Source organism: Vicugna pacos, chromosome 11, assembly GCF_048564905.1.
Source record: "Vicugna pacos chromosome 11, VicPac4, whole genome shotgun sequence".
Taxonomy (NCBI): domain Eukaryota; kingdom Metazoa; phylum Chordata; class Mammalia; order Artiodactyla; family Camelidae; genus Vicugna; species Vicugna pacos.
In genome coordinates this window covers 95,750,206-95,769,200 of record NC_132997.1, presented here as the reverse complement: position 1 = coordinate 95,769,200, position 18,995 = coordinate 95,750,206, and the positions used below count along the sequence as shown (strand labels likewise).

The 18,995-nt window shown below is 55.0% G+C and overlaps 1 protein-coding gene across 6 annotated transcripts in view; it reads left to right on the top strand.

The window, feature by feature from the left end:
• CTBP2 (C-terminal binding protein 2) overlaps nt 1-18,995 on the top strand; it is a 151,994-nt gene that overhangs the window by 115,290 nt on the left and 17,709 nt on the right. Inside the window, exon 1 of one of the 6 annotated variants that reach the window (XM_006207429.4) lies at nt 3,025-4,696. The exons of the other annotated variants lie outside the window; for them this stretch is intronic. Within the exon in view, the coding sequence (XP_006207491.2) occupies nt 3,025-4,696 (1,672 nt within the window). Of the gene's footprint in view, nt 1-3,024; nt 4,697-18,995 lie in introns of those variants that run through there. 6 annotated transcript variants of the gene reach the window in all.

The following is an 18,995-nucleotide window of genomic DNA, read 5'->3' as shown; positions in this document are numbered from 1 at the left end:
GAATTACTTCGTTATAGAGCTTCCCCGTCCCCAGCACCAGCAGGGCTGTTACCCCAGGTAGTGGAATTCCAGAAAGCAGAGGGAGTGTGACTGGGCAAGGCACCCAACCTTGCCCTCCCCAGCATCTGGGATGTGATACAATCATACTTGCTTGCCGAGTCATTTATGGACAAAACAGCTAGAACAGGGCCCAGTACAAACATTGAACAAAAGTTTTCTCCCACAGGGAAGACATGATGTCAGAGATGCCCTGTTTCTGGTCGTCTTGTACGGCCTTTCCTCTTGGCCAGCCAGCTGTGTTCTCTGCCAGCGGCAGACGGGGAGACCTGGCAGTGGCAGCAGCAATGGGGCACAAGCCCCCTGGGAGCCTAAAAGGCCAAAAAAACCTCCAAGACCGAAAGAAGGAGGCGACGAGGCAGGTGTGGGCTGGGGCTGCTGGCAGTCACCTGGTTAGTGAAGGTGTATCCTGCCTGATACACCAGGCTCGTTTCCACGCAATCCGGTCTCCTTGTACTTCTTCTCAGAAGGGTGACCAGGGAGACTCTCCGTCTTTCTCAGCCCTCTCCTTTCCGGAGGCAGGGAAGCACCGCCTGGTTTCTCAGCAGTGCCCCCAAGAGAAAACCTGCGGGAATTGGGCGTGCCCTGCCGGCCGGCCCCCGCCTGCCCTGCGGAGCCGGGAGCGGAGCTGCTGTAACCGGATAGTGCTGTTTCCATTTGGTCCGGGGCTCCAATATTCTCCTGTCTTTTTTAATGTATCTTCTAAAGTGAACACATCCTCAGGCGGCTGGTGAGATGTGTAAACATTGTCTGGTGTGTGGCCAGGCCGGGTACCTCTGTCTCCCCTGCCCAGGCCTTGCAGCCCACGATAGCGAGCGTGCCAGCAGGGGAATTAGGGACGCGGGCGCCGGCAGGCTGCTCTCAGACGTGGAAACTCCTCTGTTTTGCAGTGCGGCCTGTTCATTTTTTGCTTTTTGTCTTGTTGTGCGTCCTAGGAGTTGGAGGGGACTGGGGGAGGATTTGAGTCTCTTTGCCATCTGCCAGGGCATTTTCTCCCAGTTAACATGCAGCCTTACTGGCATTTTTGGGTCAGAAATGGAGACCGTGGTGCTCAAGTAACACACTGGGGACCCTGGGGAGCGTCTCCAGGTGGTACTTGGGCCAGTTCCTCTGTAGTCAGTCAGGGTCACAGAGCTCTGACCTTTGGAGACCAGCGGCGTTTGGGGAATAATATTGGCTTAAGTGGACCATGTCCCCAAGTTTAATATGTACTGATCCGGGTGCAGGGAGACGGGGCAGGCACTGCCCTTTTAAACTACCTTGCGTTTCCGTGGGCCTCTTTTTCCTGGAAATGGACTTGTACCCGCTTTCCTTCCCACAGTAAATTTTCAGTATTTCTCGTTCAAAAAAAAATTTTTTTTAAACTGGCATTTCTCTTCAGCTAAAGATTCTAGCTGAATCTCAGGTTGAGGGAGATGTGGGTGCAGACAAAACACTCTGAGGTTTAATGGCTGCCAATATGCGAATTGTCTCATTTTTAAACACGCTAATTGCACACGGCCGTTGCAGCCTCATGATTCCCAGCTTTTGTTTTTGTTGTGAATTCTTTGTCGTGGAACCTGCAGAGTTGGAGGGTCCTGTTCCAATCTGTGGTGGTGCTTCTTGGGGACCTGTTTGCATGTTTAAGGACATGTTTTAATACTCCTGTGCGGGGCTTCCCCTTATCTAAATAACTGCTGTTCTTTGCTTTTTTTTTTTTTTAATGGAAGTACTGGGGATTGAACCCAGGACCTCATGCGTGCTAAGCATTTGCTCTGCCACTGAGCTACACCCTCCCCCTGTTCCTTCCATTATTGCACCTAAGGTCCCTGGTGGGCTATGTAAAATCTTAATCCATGGGAATATGGAAAATGATCTGCAAGGTCTAAGCCAGGCTGAGCCTGCTGGAGTTATGCTCTCCTTGCAAACAGATTTTAAAGAGAGACACGCCCCCAGCAGCAGCCTCCTTCCGGTTTTGCTTCTTAATGTTGGGGTTTCACCGTTGACCTCTGTTGCAATCTTAAAATGATAAATTCTGGATACATGCGTGGCTTGTTTCTCTGTTGCTGCTGTTTTTCGGGCAGCGTGAGACGATCTGTGTCTGTGTTTTACGATAATACGGTAAAGAATCCATCTGGACTTGAGCAGTGTAGTAACTCTTTTGATACATGACCAGAGAGTCATCTCAGCCAGATTTCAATATTGGCGAAGCATCAGGCTGCAGACCTGGCCCATCTCTCTGGGCACCTTGTGTTCTAGAACTGCGCGTGAGGTTTTTTTGTTTGTTTGTTTTCTTTTTATCTGGCCTGCCTGTTCACCTTTAATTTGTTCTTAGCCGTGTGCAGTGGATTAACTTCATCAGGGTGGATTAAGATTGAATTGACATTAAAACAGTCTTTTTCTTGTTTTCCTCCTGTCACTTTTAGGCAACTGGGGGCAGGGGGTGGGGGCACCTTCGGGAGAGGGAGGCAGCGCTCATCCAAAAAGTACCCTGGTGAGGACGAGGGAGATAAGCCGTAGCTTCAGTGTGAAAATAATTCCCAGCTGCAGGTCGGGAGGCCTGGATGGAGCACACAGCCGGCTTCGTCAGTCTAACGGGATGTCACGTGGAACACAAGCTTTAGGGGTTTTATTTAGCTCCTAATCCGCACGCTGAGAGCGCAGAGGTCCATGTGAGAGCGCCAGCCGGGAGGGGGGCCTGGTGGGCTGGATGCAGCCTTCTTTCTGGGACTGAGCCGTAAAGGAAAGACCTCTGGTGCTACTGTTGGAGAGTGAGGCAAAGTTACCGTGAGTGTTGTGTTCTGTCTACTAAGGTTTCGGAGGATTAATAATTTAGGCCATACTTTGAAATAGAAAACCCCCAGTTGGTTGTTCCTGCTGTCTTGGAAGGGTTAGAATACAGCCAGGTCTGGTTTTGATGTATGTAATTGAAGATTTATAAAGAAAAGCTTCCTCCTCTGCTTCGGCCACGTTTTTTTTTTTTTTCCAATGCCGGTTCCCAGCAGGCATATAAATATTGGCCGATCTCAGAGCTGGGATGCTGCCGGGTGGTACGAGGGCCCCTGGGAGATCGCTGAGGCTCCAGGGAGGAGGAGCTCCCTGACGGATGGAGGCGGAGAGGGACCTTGGTCCGAGCAGCTGAACCCCGGGCTTCAGGATGTCACCATGCCAGGGGCTGCAGGGCCCTGCCTCTACCGGGAGGCCCTCTACAGCTCCGTGGCCGGAAGGAAGAGCTCCGTTCCTGACTTCACCTTTTACGACAACAGACAGGCGGCGATGTCAGCTCGCGGAGCCCTGCTACCGCGGGATTACTACAGTGACCCAGCTGGAGCCGCCCGGGTGCCCAGAGAGCCTCGGCACCATCGCAACCTGGGAGTCAGCCAGCCACTGCCCGGTTATGGAGCGCTGGGCAGCAGGATGACGTGGGATCCAGTGCAAGGCCGGGTCCCTGCCCTGCAGGACACGGGTCACCTGTACCGGGATCCTGGTGGTAAAATGATCCCTCAGGGGCAGCGATCGCAGAGCAGGGCCTCATCGCCCGCGCGGTACACAGGGGAGCCGGCCGACAGCAGGTACGGGGTGGAGGCGCCCGTCTACCCCGCCAGTCAGGTCTACAACCATGTGGGTGAGAGATCTGTGGATTCTGCCCCCGCCAGGCAGGCAGCCCCCACATGCCTGGTCGTGGACCCCAGCGTGGCTGCTGCCTCCGGGGTTGGCACGGGGGCAGCTCCAGGCACCCTGAACCGAGGCTACGGGTCTGCCCAGGAGAGTGTGCACCCCAGGATGGCTTACGAGAATTGTGAGGCCGACCTGTCCGCCTTCCAGGGGCCTGGCGGCAGCAAGAGGAGTGTGATGCCTGAGTTCCTGGCCTTCCTGCGGGCGGAGGGCGTGGCAGAGGCCACTCTGGTGGCCCTGCTGCAGCAGGGCTTCGACTCCCCAGCCGTCCTGGCCACGATGGAGGATGCCGACATCAAGTGCGTGGCGCCCAACCTCGGCCAGGCCCGCGTCCTGAGCCGCCTGGCCAGCAGCTGCAGGACGGAGATGCAGCTGCGCCGGCAGGGCCGGACACGCTCTAGCAGCTTCAGCCACCGGAGCGAGCTTCACGGTGACTTGTCTGCTCTGGGTGCCCCGGCCTTGCAACCCCAGCCGGTGGGACCCTTGCAGGCGGCGTCCCCTCGGGCTGGAGACTCGGCTCGCCGCCCCTCCAGTGCGCCATCCCAGCACCTCCTGGAGACAGCTACCTACTCTGCCCCGGGGGTGGGCACCCAAGCCCCCCACTTTCCGTCCAACTCTGGGTACAGCTCTCCCACTCCATGTGCCCTGACAGCGCGGCTGGGCCCCACGTACCCGCCGCAGGCCGGAGTGGCCTTGACTAACCCGGGCCCTGCCGCCCCACTTCACCCAGGCCCCAGAACAGCCTATTCCACCGCATACACGGTGCCCATGGAACTGCTGAAGCGGGAGCGCGGCGTGGCCGCGTCCCCCCTGCCCAGCCCCCACGGCAGCCCCCAGCTCCTGCGGAAGCCCGGTGTCCCCGCGGAGCCCTCCACCCTGCCGTCAGCCAGCCAGAGCCTGCACTCGCCCCACTCGCCCTACCAGAAGGTGGCCCGGCGGACGGGGGCCCCCATCATCGTGTCCACCATGCTTGCACCAGAACCAAGTAATGCACCCCTCCCTGCCTTTCCCCGCTTGGGGTGTTGAGGGGACGGTGGGGACAGGGGCTTGAGCACAGGACAGTGAGTCCTTACATTCTTGTTGTTCTCTGGCCAAGCCTAGAGAGACCAGACCCACACCCCAACTCGCTCACACATACACACACACTTGGCCATCAGGGCACGTGGCCAACTGCCAAGGATTCTCTTGGGTGGAGCAGATTTGCAGTTCAGGCTGACCCACTGGGATGACCTTGCCTTGCCTTTCTCAAATTGAGCTCAAGTTGATTTGTGAGGGTTCCCTTCATGGTGAGGACACAACCGTGTTTATGGGAGAGACCCAGAAATCATTCAGAACGGGATAACACCCTCGGTTCCTGAGGGGTGGCGTTTGCAGTTCACTTTTGCTGGCTTTGGAGAAGGTGGGCTCCTCGTCCAATGCCTCCCGTAACCTGGGCATCATTCACTTGCCATTAGAAGTGCGTCACCGGGTGGAAACTATCGTGTGGGCTCCGAAGGATATCCACGGTGTCGGAGGTAGGACTGATTCCTGCAGAGCTGAGAACGGGTGTGCTTCCAGACTTGTGTGTTAAACAAAGCAAGATGTTGAAATCCCTTAGAACTCCGTTTCAAAAACAGACTTAGTCTTGCATATTGGAAAACACAGTCAGAAATTGTGCTTACTTGTAGGGGAGAATATACTTCCAAGTTGAGGAAAGGGAGCGATCCTCGCTGATTGTCTTCAAAACGCGAGACAAGTATAATTGAATGCATTCATTTATAATTGAATGTGTTTTCTTGGGCATTTGGATAAAGTTCCAGGTGGACATCCTCTGAGCAGCATTGAAGAATTTTTATTTCAACTCTAGAATCTTTACTGGCGATTTAAGCTATAAACTGGGTTTCTCCTCTTTCCCATTGCCTCCCCAAAATGACTTAGAAAACAGAATCCTTTTCAAATGAATTTTTTTTCCCTAGATAACTAGCAGTATGGGGTAGAGGTAGTGGGATGAAAATCGTGGTGAAGATAAGATGTACCTTTTTGAAGATACCCCTTCAATTGTGGGTGGGGACTGGGGGCCTGATCTCGCAGTCCTGAGATGCTGCGTCTGTTGCACTGGTGGAGCGATGATGATTTGGTTACTGATAATCTGCAATGGCCGTTGGTGCTTTGCAAATTGACCTCCACACAGATTTCTTATCTCCAAAAGGAGACTGACTGGTTGGATTTTTCTGTTGTCTCTCACTGTAGATTCTGGTTTTGTCTCATATGAGGATTTTTTTTTTAAGTCTTATAAAAATTTTACTTTCTTTTTTTAATCATTGTGTGTCAGGAGAAAAGTCAGATAATGCTTCCCAGGGCCTGCGCCTTCTTCCTCACAGACAAACATTCTTTCTTTGCAACCAACTGATTTGCATGGCGATGACATTTGTTGCTTCAGTAATTTCATCTGATAATGGCCGGGCTGGCAAAGCGGATCTGAAAACATATTCCTTAATTATGTGTTGCTAAGCAACGGGAGGGTTTGGTCATAATCACAGAAAGATTATCTCCGCACTGAAGTCCTGGAAAGGTTTTGCTGAAGGAGGACCTGTTAAATTGCCTTATTTTCTTCTTTTTCTGTTTATTTTGCACTGCCTTCTAACAAAAACAGTCACTGTTATTTGGGCATAGGGTGAAGGGATAGTATTTAAGTTGTTTGCAGTGTGATTGTTAACACACGGTTTTGCAGACCAAGGGATATTGATTTTTGTTTAATTTGCACGGCAGCAAGCCAGTGCCAAGGAAGTCTGCAGTTGGAAGTCTGCCAGCAAATAAATTTCTCTGTCAACCGATCTGTCCTGGAGCAGGGGCTCTCCCCAGTCCTCATACCTTCGGTGTGTCATGACAGCCCTCCCCACCAAAGCAGTGTGTCCAGGACCGGGGAGGGGTGGGGTAGGAGCTAGGCTTCCCCGGAAGCTTTCAGCCTGCATACAGGGCGTTTTGGGTGGCAGGCTTCGTAAAATTAGCAGCCCGATTGGGATCTGTTGGAACCTACAGTCACACTCTGGGCGGTCGTTTTGCCCCCAAGATGATAACATTTGCGTTGAAGGAAAGCACCACAGACCTCAGATCTAGAAACCTGAAGCTCCCGGGGGCAGCCCCACCACCTTGGCTGCTGAGCTGAGCTGAAATGGGAGCTGGCGATCTCTAAATCCAGATCGAGCCACTACGGTCATTTGTGGCACAACCAGGATGAATAAATCTTCATTCTGGTCTTCATTTAACTCACGTTTCCCTCTGGTCTGGAGGGGTAGGGATGTCCTGTGACTCTCTCCCCTCTCCCTTTGGAGGGGTGAGCTGAGTGTTTGCAGCAGGTTGGTTGGTGGTTTTTAAGTGCCTGTTTTTATGTGCTTTGGATATTTTAATTTTTTTAATGTTCATTTTTTATACAATTTTTAGAGGTAACTTTTCCATTTTCAGTTTTACAAAGTATTAGCTATATTCTCCACGTTGTACAAAACATCTTTGAAAGTGGGTATTTTAATTTATCTTTGCTTTTCTCGGTCCATGAACGGCTTCACCTTGGTTGGCTTTATTGGTGTAAATCACAGGCTCCTGTTTGCTGTTCTGTGGAACGGGCAGCGGAGGGTGCCCAGGTGAGGAGAGGCCCCGGTGCAGCCCCCAGCCATGCGGGATTAGTGGGGTCACATGTCAGACCCGCGTGAGCGGAGGCCCCTGGCGGAGCTGCTGCCTGCGGCACAAGCTGCAGAACCTTCTGGCAGTGGCTGGAACCCGGCGATGCCCCTCCCCCACATCACGTGGTGTCGACCACAGCCCAGGATTTGCTGTTGCCCAAATCGTCCATGTGCCAGATGCAGCAGGATGCATCCTGCAAACAGCAGTGCTGCAGCTCGTGGTTATCATCGTCGTCGTCGTCCCCCCAACCCCCCAATGCAGCAATGCCCAAGCGCTGTGGGGTGCTCCGCAGAGGAGCAGACCCTGCCCTGCGCCCAGAGCTTCAAATGTGAGAAATGCAGCCCCAGCCCACTCTCTCTGGGCCTTTTCTGTTTTCTGCCAGGCATTTTTCTGGATGCGACTCCATTGATTAAGTACATCTGTGACCTGCAACTAGTTGCCGGGGTCACTGCCCAAAGACCCTTCAGCACAGGACAGGGTGTCCATGCTCAGCTTTCACTGGGGCTGCAGGAGAGGCTGGTGGTGTCACAGTGTTCATCTGTCACCAGAACTGGTCACTCGACTGGCAGAGCTTGATGTGGTGCTAACATCGTGGGACTGGTTTGAACACTGCGGGTGGACATGCCAGGTCTCCTATAGGAAGTCCCATCAGAATCAGAATAGAGGATCGTTCGTGTTGGGCCCACACACACCTGGTGATTCCTCCCAGGTTCTTGATTTTGTTGTAAGGACCCTCTGCACGTGTAGATCTGTGCTGGAGAATAGGGGTCCAGACAATTCACTGGTTTTGAGGGGGTGATGACCCTCAAACCATCAGCCTGGAGGAGGCGACCCTGAGGCCCCAAAGCCAACTGATCCCACCCATTCCCCTGCCCCCACAGCACAGGCCGCCCGAGAAAGGTGGGCTCAGCCCCCTCCGTGTCAGTGTCCAGGAACTGGTGTTGGGACCGTGCGCCTGAGCTGGCCCTACAGAGCAGGGGGCGGTGACACCACCTCTTCTGGAGAAGAGTGTTACGTTGTCAAGATCATGCAGCCTGGCTGGGGAGACGTGTGAAGTAAGGAGGACCCCAGGGCAGGGTTCCTGAGCATCGCTCCCCTCTCCCCCGCTGTGTTCCGAGCCTTGGGTCACGTGTTTGCCGCTCACGGCAGGTGCACCCCACCCTGGGGCTTTTACACCCCGCCCCTATTCATACATAAAAGGACAGTTGCTAGGACGTAAAACAAGGGCCTGGGTAGGGACACGGGTTGGGGCGTCGCAGCACGTTGTGGTCAGGCCAAGGGCAAGGACACTGCCCAGACCAACTCAGGGTGATTGTGTGTGTGTGGGGTGGGGGTGGGGGGCGATGTGGCCAGTGAGGGCCGCTAAGGTTCTGGCGGCTGTCGGCCTGTGACTCCCTGGGCGTCTCCCAGGCTTCCTTGCGGAGTGACGTGCACCTCCGCCCACAGGAAATCCTGGCCTCGTGGAGCTGCAAGGGGGCTCACCCCAGCAGGACTCTCCTCCAGCTCTGGCCGAGGCCCTTCGCCCCCTCGGCCTCCCTTCCACGTCGAGCTCTGGGGAGGGGCAGAGCTCTTCCAGGGGCCGACAGCTAGGCCATTCCACGTCAAACCCCCGAAACAAGCCCAAGGCCAGTGGAACCGACAGGCGCTTGTCTCGCGTCGTGCTGGGTTGGTCCCCGGGGCCGGCGCGGGTGAGTGCGTCTGGAGGCAGGCGCTGCGCTTGGTCACTGTGCCCCTGTTCGGGCGCCCCTCGGCGGGGCCTGCTCCCACCCTCCTCCTCGCCTCTTGGCCGCTTCTCAGGCGCTGGGCCTGGGGCTGGACTTACCCTGCAGCTCTGTCCCTCAGCCACCTCCTCTGACCTTCTGGGTGTGGACTTGGCCCTGCTGTGCCTGCTGGGGCGGAGGGAGCAGTCATAGTGAAGCCCGATGGCCCGTTCACTGAACCGGGGGTCTGGGCATTTCTGTAAACTCGCCTCTTCTGTCTCTCCCTCCCCGCTCCCCCCAGCTCAGACCCCCTCTGCAGGGGAGGGGTGTCGGTGATTGCACGAGGAGTGTGGTCTGTGGGGAGGGTTTGAACCCCAAGTTCTCTGCCTAATGAGCTGGGAACCCCCCCCTTACCCCCTGGTGAAATGGACTCCTGGCCACTCGCAGGGCTCCAAGGTCACTGTGGGTCTTCTTCTGCCCAGTGCGGTGTGAGCCCCATAGAAGGGCAGTAGTGAAACTAGTCCTTGCTTTCCTGCAGGTTAGTTCAAGGGAACTCGTCTGTGTCCTCCCGGGGGAAGCTGGGGCCAAGGCTACTGCTGGACGGTGGCCAGCTGTGCCTGAGTTCTGGTCACCTGACTCTCTCCGTGTGGCCTGGGCAGGCCCGCGGTTGCCCAGCACAGGCTGGCCACGCCTTCTCATCTCTAGATGAGCATGTGTCATCCAGGTGTAGAAAGCGGCTCCACGTAAAAAGAGTGGGGCTTCGTCCGCCAGGGCCTCCCAGGCCTCTGCCTTCGGGAAGTAGCCCGTTGGGCATGGGTTTGGTTTCTAGATGACAGTCTTGTATCTGATCTCTTCCCAGTCTCAAGCTCCTCCAGGGATGACTGCCTCTGAAATCTTTAAAAGAGGTGGCAGTCTCGTCCCCGGTGCCAGTCAGATTCCAGGAAGATCGCAGAGTAGGGGGGTCACAGGTGGCTGAGTCCAGTCCAGAGAGGAGCCTCAGTGTGGTTCTCTGGCCGAGACGAGGTGAAGCCGACGCTCCTTCACCACGTTACCCTCTCATGCGACTCTTGCTCTTGAGTGTCCAGTGTCCACCCCCGCCCCTCCCCCCGGGGTTCTCCAGCTCACCTTCTACTGGGTGGGCCGAGGGGCTCGGGAACCAGCACCTAAGTCCTCACTGGCTCTTGGTATCAGACACCTGGTCTGCAGGTATTTTCTCATTCTCCGATTGCCATTTCACTTTCTGGATGTTGTCCTTGAAGCACAGGGAGTTTTAATTTTGATGAAGTCCAGTTTATTCCCCGCCTCCCCCGGGTGCGTGTGGTTTTGATGCCATCATCCAGGGTCATGAAGATTTGTGCCTCTGTTTTCTTCCTAAGAGTGTTGTGGTATTAGCTCTTTTTTCTTTTTTTAAGGAGGTACTGGGGATAGAACCCAGGACCTTGTCCGTGCTGAGCAAGTGCTCTACCACTGAGCTACATTCACCCCGCCCCTAAGTGTTAGCTCTTACATTTAGGTCCTTGAACCATTCTGAGCTGACTGGAATGTGGGTGTGGTAGAGGGGTGGGTTCTACTTTGTGCAGACACCCAGTTACCCCAGCCCTGTTGGCTTTGCTGTCGGGGAGCTACGCTGGATGAAGAAATCGAGACATAACCTTGTAAGGAAGATTGATAATTTTTTAAAAATAGAAAACCAGCAAATTAATATGGAAGATTTTCAGGTGCTTGGAACCTGTTTCTTGGCCTCCAGGATTATATGAGGCAAGAATTCTAAAGTGATTTCACAGGTTCTTTCCTAAGACATGATTTTTTTTTTTAAAGTTTATGGAAGGGAAGTAATGCTTTCATCCATAACTGCTCAGCCCACGTTGGCAACACAGACCCGCAGTGTCGTTAAGTCCATGTGCTGCTCCTGGGTGTGTTTTACCCCCCACCCCCACACCCCCCACCCCCCCGGAGGCTGGCTCACACAAAGGACTTTTTTAGTTGTGTTCCATGTAAAGGAGAAAAAAAAAACAAGACTGTTCACTTTTCCTCGCTCCTTTCTGCTCAAGGAGCAGAAAGGTACAAGGCAGTTAAATTTAGCCAAACAGTGGTGCTCAGCAAATGAATAAAACACCCTTTGCCAAATTGTTAAGAGAGCCTGAAATCAAACCTGTAAACGCTCGTCCCCACCGAGAGGGTGGGTGACGCCTGGGGATGCGTGCTGCCGAGAGTGCTTGAGAACTGATCGCAGGAAGGGTTTGCAGACGTGAGTGGAGCGACTCCTTCTCTAAATGTGGGAGAGCTGGGTGAGGAAACTCCCGGGTGGAGTTTGTACTAGTAAATGAGGTCTCAGGGCTGCGCTCCTGGGGACGGGAGGAGAAGCACAACTCTCTCGGGCGCCTGTGCTCCACACGCAGGGGTGTGAAGTGGTCGTGGGGCCGGTGGGGAGTGAGTCCTCCCAGTACTGACTTCACAGGAAAACGTCGCCCCCAGCTGGGCGGGGGTGCTCCAGGCCCCACTGCCCCTGATGTGCCTCCTGCCCTCTGCCAGGACCGGGGTTAGAGGAGTCGAGAGTGAATCCAGGGCTTACCCAGCCCAATAAGTGATAGTAAATGTCACCATTCTGTAGAATTTGACCAGGATTATCCCATTTGAACTCCCAGGAAGCATCTCACCCTGTCCCCTTTTAAGATGAAAAAATCTGAGGCTCAGAGAGGTTAGCACTCTTCCCCAGGTCACACAGTAGGGCAGGGACTTCGAGCCAGCCTGTCTGACTCCAAACTTTTGCTTGGTCGCTGTGTCATGATGAACCACTGAGCACAGCACGCTAAGACAGCATGGGAAACTCTACAATGTTAGAAAGTCGGGGAAGGGGATGCCAGCCGGATCTGGAAGCCTAGGTCCTTGTCAGCAAGAGGAAGTAAAGAGGGCGATTTCAGAGCAGGAGTCCCGAGGTCTCCAAGGCTCACTTCCCCAAGTGTGACATTGGGGTGATGGGCCCCACTCACCCCCCAGAAAGCTCCAAGGACCACATCACCTGGGCGGGCAGGCTTTGCACATCTGCATGTGTGGCTCCAAGGGCACCTACTGGTGCTTGCCTGTCCCCAGCTGGTGCCCTGCAGGGCTGCACAGGGACCCATGCTGCTCTGCTGTAGAGCCAATCCCCTTTCCTCTGTACTGTGCTGCCTTCTGGGAGAGTCAAGGAAATTAATTCTTCCATGTGATTAAATGGAATGTAAAATGTTCTTTGATCCTAAGAGGATTTAAGGCTGGCTATCAGGAAGGGCTCTAACACACACACGGGTAAAACTGAGTAAATGAAAAAGTAAGCACAGGAAAAGATGAAACTGGGTGATAGGGCCAGAATATGGAGAGCACTCCTACGCATGAGGACAAGTGGGAATTTCACTCTGAGCTTCCTAGCAACCAAAGTAAAGAGGGAACTGAGATCACTTGAAAGGCTCACATTTGTACCCAAGATGGGACCAATGAACCCATCTCTTAGGAAAAAAACTTTTTCTGAGCAGTCGCGAGCGGAATTTCTCCTGCCCTTGACCAGATGTCCAAAGAATCGGCATCAACTCTAGATTTACAGTGTTACCTCCCCATGGTGCCCCAACTGCCCCTTCCTGTTCACAGGCTTCACTACCTAGTGGCAACTTCCTGCCTGTCTCTCAGTGTGTGAAGATTTTTACTAGGGCCTCATCCATTGGAAGTTGCTAAGCTCGCAGGCACAGGTTTGGAGCCTGGCTGGGCTTCCTCTGCAGCTGGCAGCGGACTTCCTCTCCCGGGTGTCTGCTGCTTCCTCAGTCAAGCCCCCAGTGGGCACTGCCAAGTCCCGGGGACGTGGCAGTTCTTCCCCGTTGCAGGGGCTCTGTCTGGAGGGTTGAATGCTGTCACCAGCAGCAGACAGCGGTGGCCAGTCCGTCCCCCCTTCGTCTGCAGTGCTTAAAGCTGACCTCTCAACCTAACCAGCTTCCCTGCTGGGATTTTTCTATTAGATGCTTTTTCTTTGAGGGAATAAATATGACTTTGTGATGGGTTCTGGTGGTTTCCTGTGAACTGGGCTTTGAGCCTGGAATACTTTAGAAATTAGTTTTTTTTTTTTTAAGTCATAGAGGAAAAGAGCAGGGCGGGGATGTCTGACCAGCTGTCGTGCCTGGGAAAATTAGCTTCCTGGCTGCTCTGGGGCCTGAGGGCAGCAAGCCTGTTAAAGGGTCCTTAAGAATCACTTTCCTTTTGGGTTTTAGGGCCACGTGAACAGCTGAACTAGCTGCAAGCCTCGGCCTGCCTGTCTCCATCCTGGCTTGGTGGGTGCCGCAGCCAAGAAGCAGGGCGATGTTCGGTTTTTCGGGGCCCTTGGCCCAGGCGATACAGTCAGGAAAGTAAGCCTGGGTCTGCAGGCTCCCCAGGGCCCTTTAGCGGGGAGGGCGTGTCGTCTGTTCCTCAGGGGCGCTGGTGGAGTCAGTCCATCAGATTCCATGGGACAAGCCAACCACAGGGGCCGCAACCCAGGAGCGCCCCCGGCGCGCTGAGCCCTCGAGGGCAGGCCTGCCCTCCTAGTGACACGTCCGCTGTGGCCCCAGCAGGACCTTGGCCAGGTGAGCCCACAGGGCAGCGTTGTTCCACAGCTGCTCCGGGTTCACGGGACCCCAGGCACCTGCCCTGCTGGCTGCTGCTGCTTCTGGGGGTTTGACAGGAACGGCCCTTCCAGGCACCTAGAAGAGTGAGGTGTCCTCTGCCTGGCTGCAGTCCCTCCGGGGGTTTCCCTGGCCTCTCTATCCCGACTGTGTCAAAGCCCATCCAAACACTCGCCTGGAGCGGAGTCGGGGCAGGTGACTCATGCCATTAGTGGGTTGACCACAGTGTCCTGCCCGACGTGGGCGTGCAGCGCCCGCCTTGAGACTGGTGAGGGTGACAGGGCACGAACACTCAAGACCAGGAGCCACCCTGGAAAGGGCCCGTCCAGGGCAGCGGGACAGGGGCACCTGGACTTGGAGACGGCCAGCACGTGAGGGTCTAAGAGAGTATCGTGTACAAGTGATTAATGGTTCTTGGTTTTGTCTTTAGGCCCTGCTGGGAGAAGGAAGAGCATCTGTCACTTGCTCTGCTCAGCCCGGGGTAGTGAGGGCACTGTGCAGGTCAGGCTGCCGGGACAGGTTCCCTGCGTTCCTCTAACGGACCGGTTCAGACAACAACGCATCCTTGTCTTTCTGGAGGTGCAGACGGTGTGCTTTTTTTTTTTTTAAACTAGATGATGTGCTTCCCCCAAGTCTAGACCTCTGCTCCATTGCAGGAGCTACCTCGCATGTGTGCACATGCGTGTGCACAGACACACAGTTAGCAGTGGTCACCCGGCAAGCGCCGAGTGTGGAGGGGACAGTAGCCTGGGCTCTCGGGAGCCTGTGAGCCTCCTGCTTGGGCAACTCTCCGTCCAGCTGTTACCTGAGCTACAAGGGAGGGTGCTGAGTGCGTGGCATTTGGAGGGCCACGACTCACTAAGACCCATGTTTTATTTAAGAAGCTAATCCACTTATCAAGGTGTTTCCATGGCCCGAGCCTCCAGCTGACTGTGCAGAGGACAGTAAAATTTAAGCCACTGAAGAGTCGCTTAAAACCAGACCCCTGGAGCCCACTCAGCTAAGTGTAGGGCGCCCCCAACAGCCCAGCCCCTGGGTGCATAGAGGGCCTGGTGAGACCAGATTTGCCCAGACTTGTGTTTTTTCTTAATAGCTTTATTGAGATGTAACCCGGACACCTATGCCCTTCACCTCACAGCGTGCCAGTGCGGTGGTGTTTAGTACACTCACAGCTCAGTGGAGGAGCCCGACTTTGGGAGACCAGACAGCATTCAAGCTGCTGATGGTCCTAGTGTAAGGGGAGGGCTGGATGCGCCGTGACCGTGCTGAGCTTTCCTCCTGCGCGGCTGTACCGCTCACCATGAGGCAGCACGTGAGCGACGCCTGCACGGGCATACTCCGGAGCTAACTTGGGTTCTGTTCCGGACCAGCGCCCTAAAGTGAGTGTCGCAGATGAGGCAAGTTACATGAATTTTCTGGTTTCCCAGTGCATATTCAAGTTATGTTTACACCATACTGTAGTCTGTTAAGCGTGCAATAATAGCATTATGTCTTTTAAGAAAAAATACATACCAGGGTAGGGGTATAGCTCAGTGGTAGAGTGCATGCTTGGCATGCATGAGGTCCGGGGTTCAATCCCCAGGGCCTCCGTTGCGGGGGCGGGGGGGCGTGGAATACACACTTCAATTATAAAATAATGCTTTGGGGGAAATGGTGCCAACAGATGTACTCCGTGCAGGGTGTCACAAACCTTCCATTTGCTTAGAAAGAAAAGAGCACGGTATCTGTGAAGCGCACTCCCACAAGGTCTGCCTGGCACACACAGCGGTGGCACAGACATCGCTTTCTTTCGAACGTGTTTCACCTCTTTTATTCCCCAGCGTAGGACAGCAGGCCAGGTTGTTCTGTCTTGTTCGTTAGTCCTGCTGCTTTTCTAGAATCTGGCTTGGAGACTAGCCCTCAGTCAGGGTCGAGTGACATCATTTTCTGCCGGGCAGGGCTCTAGATGGCTTGGTGTGGTGACGCTGCAGCGCTCAGGTTAGCTGGCCTGTGCTCGCTCCTCGGGCGCCTCACGGACCCTGTCCCCCGCCCGGGCCTTGGTGCCCTACCTGCAGAACAAAGCAAGCTCCCTTCCGGAGAAGGGGAGACTGACACAGGGCTCCCAGGGACCAGGTCATAAAATCTAGCATCAGATAGGGGTTCTAGGGTGTTCCAGGGGAGACGTCTGGGAGCTACGGGTCACAGGTGGTTGCGGGACAGTGCCAGGCACAGCCGAGCCCCTCCCTGTGAGGAGATGGGTGTGAACCAGGAAACCCGCTACAGGGTCCAGCCCCGCTCTGAGGCTTCTCTCCCCTTCCTCCCCAGAAGCCCACCCTTTTCAGCAGAACAGACAGCAGTCCTGGAGCGACTGCGGAGGCCCAGCTGCACACTGAGGGCTGCTCCTGGCTTGGGGAAGCGTCTCTGCGTCCTTCCCCTGGGGCATCCCTTCGTCTCTCTGCTTCTTCCCAGGCTCACAGTGTTGGTGTAATGTGTGGGACATTGACCTTCACCTTCCTTTACCCTCCAAGAGGGGATTGGGCTCACGTAAGCGTGGCCAGCAGGTGTTAACGAGCCTTGTAGGGCGGCCTTACGAGCATTGGGGTCAACGGGGACTTTAAGGCCAAGAGTGCTGGGATCGATTAGTGTTGCCTGCCATGAGCACAGGAGGAGAAAAGTGGTGGTTCATTTGTATTCCTCATCCAGGTTTGCTTTACTTTCTCCTCTTCTTCAGTCCTGAATACACCAAGGTTCGTTACGGCCATTCAGCTTCGGCCTGAATTGAATTTTGAGATGTTCCAATTCAACTTATCGTTGACTTCAGCATCTTGGCCCTGATTCAAGCTGACTTGGTGTTGCTGATTTTGAGGCACCTGGAGGAAAGCTATTTCTTCCATAAGCCAGATTCCCTGTGTGTTTAGAGCTCCCTGAGGGAGTGACCACAGCTGGCTCCTCTGTGGGTCCCTAGAACCAGACCCGGTGCCCACGTGTCAGAGTTTGGCGGTAAGGAATTGGAAAGGAGTGAGGACAGATCGGACCTTAGGGTCCACTTTGGAGAGGGCAGCCTCAGCGGCCAAAAGCCATGGGCCAGTGTCCACCTCAGTGCCTGCCCTTTACTCCTGCCTCACCCAGGAGCACGCTGTGATTTTTATCTAGCAAGACCTAAAGCCAGAAAGCGCTCTCGGTCCTGAGCGCCCAGGCTGTAGGTGCATCGTTCCTGGGTCATTGCCTCCATCCAGGGCTGTTTCTGCCCAGGATCTTGAGCCGGCCAGAAAGGACGTGCCTCTGCGCTGTTCAGGGCAGGGTGCAGGGAGGAGGATGCCTCTTGGGGGCGTTGGGGTGCTTGTTGGGTACGAAACGAGGCAATCTGAGAAGGATCAGGTTCTCTGCTGTACAAGGAACACACGCATCTCTGCGTACAGCCAAGTTTCCAAAATCAAACTGGCCCGGCAGCATCCCAGGCCGGCCTGGAGGTGTGGCAAGGACGTGGACACAGCTCCTTCGTCCTGGGAGAGCTGCAGGGACACTGCAGAGAAAAGCTTGTTTGCCAGATGAAGAGGCAGATAGTAATATGGAAAGGCGAGATCTCCAATGGTAACGACATTTTTTTTTTTAAACCTTAAAATAGTGCCAGGCTTAGCAGCACATGTTTGATTACGAATCACTGCCTTGCAGCCGCCCTCTGACCCGCCCGTTCACCTTCATGTTCTCCTGTGCTTCTCCCCTGAAAGGTGAGGGGAGCTCCTGTGGGGGCGGGCACCTCCTGGGATATCCGGGGACAGTCACTGCCTTTGCTCACTTTCCAGATCTGCTTTCTGAATAAACTCCAGCCAACTGCCGAACATTTGTTGTTGACAGTTTAGAACAGTTTTTATAACGTGGATAAACATGTTTACAAAGCAAGGGAGGCCTCTCACCTCGACACAAAGCTCTGCGGCCTCCTTTTCCAGACAGGGTTCTGACACCCCAGGCCCCGGCTGGACGGGTGGACCCTGCAACAGAAGTGTGTTTGCGAGTTTAAAGCCGAGTCTCAGAGAGGGGCTCCTGGTTTATGCCCCAAGGTCAGCATCTGATTCCCAGTTTGGCTCCAGTCATAAGTTTCAGCTTCCAATTGTGGGGCTGCAGGCCTGGGAACTAGGCCGCTTCTCAGCCTCTAGCCTTCGAGAGATCGGGGCTGCTGAGTCCAGAAACTAAGGGTTAGGCCGTGCTGTGTGGCGGGAAGTGGCCTTTTAATCGGGGAGCAGCTGCATTTAAGGGGAAGCTGTTCCTGGTGGAGTGCGAGACGTGACCAGAGCCTTGTGAAGTGGTCCAGGCTAGAGACCTGCAGATGCGGGGCTGCTGAGGCCCTGCCCGCCCAGCCTGGCCCCCTAGGCAGTGTGGGGCTGTGTCTCCTGTCCCCACCTTGGCCACCTGCGCGTGAGGAAGGGATTTAGGTGTGCTGCCTTCTCCCTTCCAGACACCTTGCAGGCCCTGGGGGCTGTGACCCAGTTGACTGATTGCTCCAGAGCGTCTTGCTAAAAGTGCAGGGCAGTGCATTTTTGTCTTCGGTCTTTCTGAGGCCTGCATGGGTCTCCTGTCTGTAGACCTTTCCAGGTCCTTGTTCTGATGTCAGCTGTCAAGACAACTGTTGTGCCACCCAGAGAACCCCAGCAACTGCCTTTGGGACCCAGAGGCTCCCTGCTGCATCCCACCTGCAAGACTGTGTTCTCTGACCCCTGAGCAGCAGTGCATTTGGGCTGCTTGGCAGGTCCTTTGCCCTCAGGGTCCCAGCCCCATGTGTGCGTCCTGTGGGGCCCTCAGGGGGCAGCCCCACCATACTTGGCCATCCCCTGCCCGGTGAGCAGGGCAGTGACCCTCACAGGCGGGGCCGTCAACCCTCCCCACCTGTGACCGTTATCCCGCGGTCCTGGCCAGTCTAGCGTGGGGGTTTTGAGGCTGCTGCGGCGTTGGGATGCTTCATAAAATCTGCTCGGTTGTTAAAAGGGGCTTCTCTGCCCGCTGGGTCAAACACCATTATTGCAGCCACTGTCCTTTGGGGTAAAACTGCTCAATTCCTGAAATTCGGAAGCAGCAAAATCATGTCCCTGAGACAGTTCGCTTCTTGAGTTTCAACAGAAACCAGCTCAGACCTCGGGAAATGATGTGTGGTTCTGTGGAGAAGGTGTCGACTGAGCTCATACAGTGTCCGGAAAGGCCACAGGGCGGCTCTGCGTGCCCGGACCACGTCACCCATTTGGCCGCTGCAGCCCTGTTGGCCTGTGTCCCCTGGGCAAGGAGCAGCTCCCGCAGAGAAATCTGGTGCTGCCATCCAAGCAAGGTGGCATCAAGG